The 6,000-nt window shown below is 42.2% G+C and overlaps 1 protein-coding gene across 1 annotated transcript in view; it reads left to right on the forward strand.

Annotated features, from left to right (window-relative positions):
• Positions 1-6,000, forward strand: part of INTS9 (integrator complex subunit 9) — a gene marked incomplete at its 3' end in the record, with an annotated part of 46,989 nt that overhangs the window by 21,316 nt on the left and 19,673 nt on the right. The window contains exon 8 of the mRNA XM_009079169.1: positions 2,468-2,579. Within this exon, the coding sequence (XP_009077417.1) occupies positions 2,468-2,579 (112 nt within the window). The remainder of the gene's footprint in view (positions 1-2,467; positions 2,580-6,000) is intronic.

The raw sequence follows: 6,000 nt of genomic DNA on the forward strand, positions 1-6,000 counted from the left end.
GAATGGAATATATCTGTGAGGAGAAACTTTACATTGCAAGAAGTAATTTGGTAACGGAGAATGTTGATAGTGATTCAGTTTATTAGGTCAGGTTGCCCATGCTTTGTCATTTTCCAAGGGTGAACATGTCTCTGGAAACTTCTGGTAAAATCCCTGTTTTTAAGGAAATTACCTCCCTGTGGCTGTGAGTGAACTGCCTGGGAAGGGCACAGCCTGTGTGCTGTGATCTGCACTCACTCACTGCAGCCTGCAGCAGGAGTGGGAGCAGACAGGGCAGTTTGAGCTTTAAAAGCACAGGAAAAGGTGCTGTGAGACTACCTAAAACCTGAGGAACATGCTCCGTTTGCCAAAGAAGATGGAACCTGTATCATTCACTGCTCACAGTGTTTGCCCAATGTGCTTTCCAGAGCCTCATTTTAAAGTATCCAGTCCCTTGCACTTTGCATAATTTTATCCTAATACATGGTTTTAGGAAGTAGCTTCCCAGATAGTTAAAATCACATTCAGTTTACACTTTGCTTGTTATTTGCCGCATCACAGATGTTACCAGATATCATCACTGCTTGCTTCCAGATGCTTCCAGAAGACAATGGGTAGCTTTTATCCTGGGGTTAATCCCTGTGAACATCAACACAAGCTGCTGCAGTGTGGTGATTCTGTAATAACCAGTGGTTTTTGAGAGCTGCCAACCAGCTCTTCATCTCTTTGATGTTTGACAGACAATATGGAACGATAACAAGATCTTGAGTGGCACAGAGTCAGAATTGTGTTCAGCAAATCAGGGAGTGAAAAGTTGTTTGTCTGACCTGTTTCTACATCATGGCATTCCCACCTCTGAGCAGTGTATAAGAACAGCCACTGCATTTTGTTTTCAAAGGATGTCCAGTTTATGTAAAACCATATCCAGAGCTTCCTGAATAGCAGTAAAACCTTAGCACTTTTCCAGTGAGCTGAGAGTTAGGCCTGGCACCATTAATTGTTCCCTTTTCTTCTGTCTTCTGGCAGATGTTTTCTATTGAAATCCTGCCTCCCCCTCTCCTGAGGCTGGAATTGACACCACTGCCACTGAAGTGGAGAACAGGAGTTGACAGCACAGGTTCAGACATGTCACTAAAAGCCTTTTAAGACATATTCTTTACATTAACCCACAAAAATCAATGCAGGCCCTCTCAGTGCAATGGCATCTGAAATTATGTGGATCTAATATGGCATAATCATTATGTACATTATCACAGGCAGATTCCATATTATTTTTTATTGCATTATTGGCATTTCATTTTCACAGACACACTACAGAGAGTCAAAGATTGCAATGAATCTCACGTGTCAGGTCTGATCCTACAAGGGGGTGCACAGTGTAAACTTCTGTCAAAGTTGATATGAACTTCCCCTGCATGTTTAAGCTCTTTCTCAGCTACTTCAGAATGGCACTGGGAAACTGTGAGCGGGAGAATTAACCGTACAGTGATATTCTAAGTTCGGTAGAGGAAATCTTTTCATCAGTCTCTCCTGGCAGAAATCTTTCCTAGTTGGTGAGACTGCAGAGAGTTATTTATTGGTAATAAACAGCCATAAAATACCATACAGCTGCCTGCAGCTTCCGACCTTTGCTTGAACAGGAGCTGTGGGAAGTGTGAGGTTCAAAGTTAACTTCTCACCATAGCTGGACTCCATCTGCAGAGAGAGAAGTGGATTTTACTTTTTCAAGATTGGATCATGCTGAATTTTGAGTATCAAGAATATATATTTAGTATCAGGTCACACTTAAGTATATTTTTTGAGTATCTACTCTGCTTGCTAATGGTGAGAAATGGGTGTGCATTTTCATTCTGCTTTAATAAAATACCAGTACAGAACATGTCAAATGATAAACCTCAGGGGAAAAAGGGTGAGCCTGCAGGAATTCCATGATCCATGGGGCTTCCTTCCAACTCAGGATATTCTGTGATGCTATGATTAAGATTGATTCAGAAAAATTGAGAGTTCAAGCTCAAAGGCTTTTGCTGATGTCACCTCTTCCAAAGAGAATCCACTGAAGGGTGAGGAAAATTATACTGCCCCTGTAGAGCCCTGGAAAGCAAAGCTGACACCTGGATTTGCAAAGGAAAGTAAGCTGGGAACTAGTGCAGCCAGAGCAAGGAATGCACATGTCAAACCTTCCCGACTGCACTGCCACTTCCTCAACAAATTGTGGTCTTTTCAGTGCTCGGCTCCTGAGGCCATGAAATGATTAGACTATAGGGACTACTTTGGATGGATCCAGTTCCAGTTCCATTGTTTGTTTTGGGATTCAGGTAAACACTTGTATGTGTTTTTATTAACTCCAGTTAGGTTTCCAGATGGAGGAATGTTAAGTTTAAAGTGTTCCATGTGTTCTTCATGGTCACGGTATCTATTATGTCCTGCCAGAGAAACCTGTGTTATAGCTCTCCCATTTCTCATTTCCTTTCCCTGTGCTCTGTTCTAGCCCATGGACCAGACTTCCCTGAAAAACAGTGATGTCCTCATCCTGACAGGTCTGACACAAATCCCCACTGCCAACCCAGATGGAATGGTAGGAGAGTTCTGCAGCAACTTGGGTAGGTCACTGAGAGAAGTCTTGTGCCTATTTTATCATCTTATTCATGGCTTTGGGTGGGAAATAATTCTGAGATTCCTGGAATTGAGTAAGTTGTCCAGCTATAGCTTCTGGCATGAAACTACCTGTTTAGATTTTATGATGTGCTCCTGATGTCATTAATACAGTAAGTGCTTGGAGAGACACAAGTTGTACCTAAAATGTTTTGGAATGGAACAGGTATAATGAGATTTAATCATCTGCTGCTCCTGGTTTGCTAAGTATGTCTCTTGGCTGCCAACAGACTACGTGTTGCCTGGGCTTTGGATATTATTCCCAGCTGAAATATTACTATTTCCTTCCTGCATATCAGCCAGTGTAAAATCCTTATATGCTTTTTTATGACTTTCAGTTCTGAAAACAAGCACATCTGCTTCCCTTCTTACACCTGATTTTTAAATATATCAAAAGCGAACAGCACAATCTCTGGTTAAAAAAATAATCCAAGATATTTATAGACCCCCCAGAAATATAAAACCTAATCAGACACTTTCACAGCTGGAAAAGCTGATAATTGCAAAGCTGTGATATCAGTGTGAATGGCAGCATTTTTCAGCCTGTTTGTTTGGAATGTCACATCCAGTGCTGTTCTCTCCTTTGCTTCCCCCAGCTCAGTCCCTCTGTGCTGTCACCCTTCTTACATCAAACCACTTTCTCATGTCTGTCCTGCTGTGTATTGCCTGTTCTTGTATCAGAGATCTTCCCTTCATTTTAAGCTCACTACTTTTTGTAAAGAAAACTGAAAAAATTCTGATAGGAGGATTCTTACAAAGGTTACCAAAAGTCACTACAAGACTAAATCAGACTAAATTTCTGGCTGAGTGGAAGGTGTTGCTGCCCATGGCAGGGGTTGGAATTGGATGAGCTTTAAGGTCTCTTCCAACCCAAATCATTCTATGATTCTAAATATCTGTTAACAGAGCATGTTTTGCCATTTTATAAGAATGATAATCATGGCTATTACCAAAGATCCTATCTGCCAACATCCTGGCTCCAGCAGGATCCATGAGCAGATGCCTAGAGAAGAGTAGAACAGGGTGAGATTTTAGAATATTTCCCCTCATAATCTTATAGCCTTCAAGTATTTTTACTTCAGGAATTTCCTGAATCAGACATGATTGTGTAGTTAGTGATGTTCAGTGGATTAGTTCAACCTCCCCTCGAAGCTGTGTTAACTCTTAACACCTGTGACTTCCTTTCCTAAAGGATGTGTGTTTTTACGTGTGTGTGTGTGTGTTTCAGCTGCGCTTTCATTGTTTTTAAGCCTTGTTAATTTTATTACCCCATGAGCTGTTGCAGATAAGCTTTGGTGACCTTGTTCTGCTAGATCCAGATGTACTGCCCTTCTCTGTCCCTCCTGGACCTTTATGGGCCTCACTGTCCCCCTGACAGATGGTGACATGATCATATCCTGTCATGCTGAGTAAACCATTAAAATGCTTTAAAATTAAAGTCTTAGAGATGTGGCTTGAGCCAAAGAAATCCAAAAGGTGAATGTGTATTAATAAATGTGCTACATATGAAGGGAGGTCCAGGTGGGGTTTTATCTGCACAAGTTGTTCTGCTTTACACAAACATTCTGAACTATTTTGAGGGGTTTGCAGCAGGTCTTCAAACCACCTTCTGTCTTGAATGAGACATACTCAGACAAATTAGACAATCATTAAAGACCAGAGGAAGAGACATGCTTAATATAATGCCATTGGAAGAGTCTGAAATTTGAGTGGTATTTGCCAAAAAAACCAGCAATCTGAAGACAGCCGGGGCTGTCTTGGACATGACACCAGCAGGAGTTACACACCTACCCAACATCAGGAGAAGAAAACAGGGAATTGATTTTCTTTCAAATAGGTAAAAAAGCAGTGGGTTACTGGGAAAAACAAAGAGTAAGCAAGCTGAGCACAAGAGTTTTCATCTATTTTTCCCCTTTCCAAAATAGTCAGGGGACTGCAGAAGCAGCTCAGAATACCACTAGGTAAAAACTCTAAAGCAGACCCAAGTTTACCAAAAATGTGTATTGTGAAGTAAGATCCTGTTTGTGAAGAAGTATTGTGAAGCACAGAAATGGAAGTGTGAAAATTTCACCTTGATGTCTGTTTTCATCCCAGCATGTGGAATTGTAGAAGCTGATTCCCAAGCCACATGCATGATCTCCTCTCAGCACTGAAACCACACTTTGTCTTGTCTCTGAGTTCCTCTCAGTTTACCCCAAACCCCTTTTCTCCATGCTCAGCACTGCAGCACAGCACTCTGCAGCTCAAGACAAGCAATTGTACTTTTACCTTGCCTTGGGCATCATCAGCAAAATTGCCAGCCTGTCTGGAGGGACAGGTTGTGATATTTTGTGTGTGTGGCTTTGCCTCTATGTGTGTTTATATACAGCACAAAAGAGCACAGTTTGCTTTTTAGATGCCAACTTGCCCTTGTGGTGGCAGCTGTTGGAAAAGCAAGTATCTCTTCGTGAGTTGTAAATTGAACAACTTGTTATGGAGCTACTGAAGGAGCCTAAATTTGAAATGCCAAGATTATTATACAACTTCTATCAAGAGAGTGCATCCATCAGTCACAGAGATAAATTGGGCTTTAAACAGCTTTCATATAGACGTGTCCTCTTACTGACAACTCTAAAAAGTTGTTGTAGTGGTGCAGAGAGCCAGATTGGACCTGCTACTTGCTTGGAGAGCAATATCCTTGAAACGATTTTCATCCCTGTTTTGCAGAAGCTGAGAGGTAATTCTTATCCCTATATGGAACCACTTAAGAACACCCTCAAGAAGTAATGCCCAGCTGTGCTGACCACAGCACACACAAATAAACTTGCACTGAGGAACTGAGTGATGTATTTTAAAACAAAAAAGTTGCCACACAGAGCCTTGTCAGTGTTGGGGTAACTGTGCTGTGGTCCCTCCCTGTTCTGGGAATTAGGAGTATTCACCAGGCTACTTTACAAGGTGCATCACTATGCTACCAGGAACGTGGGATTCAAGGAGACAGCAGCCCTGAGTCCATGGCCTGGTGGGCAGCAGGCTGAAAGAATGCTCCACTCCCTGGATTGTGGTTTTATATTCATTATTGATAACCAGCTCTGTAGTTTTGCTGGTAATAGAAACTCAAGTTCATGTCTGCTGCAAGACCTTACACTCTGTTGTTTTTCTCTGTGGCCTCAGGAATCTGGAACTTCTGCTTGTTTTCAACAGAGAAGACTTGGGGTTCCCATAGCAAACAGTGGTGCAGGAAAGGGAGAGCTGTGCATTCAAGCTGAATTGGGTTTGCATGGCCAGGTTTTGGCAGTTGAGGAGCTGCATGGGTGGCTTCTGTGAGAAGCTGCCAGAAGCTTTGCCCTTGTCCAATGGAACCAATTCCAGTGGCTCCCGGACGGCGCC

Source organism: Acanthisitta chloris, unplaced genomic scaffold, assembly GCF_000695815.1.
Source record: "Acanthisitta chloris isolate BGI_N310 unplaced genomic scaffold, ASM69581v1 scaffold1277, whole genome shotgun sequence".
Classification (NCBI taxonomy): domain Eukaryota; kingdom Metazoa; phylum Chordata; class Aves; order Passeriformes; family Acanthisittidae; genus Acanthisitta; species Acanthisitta chloris.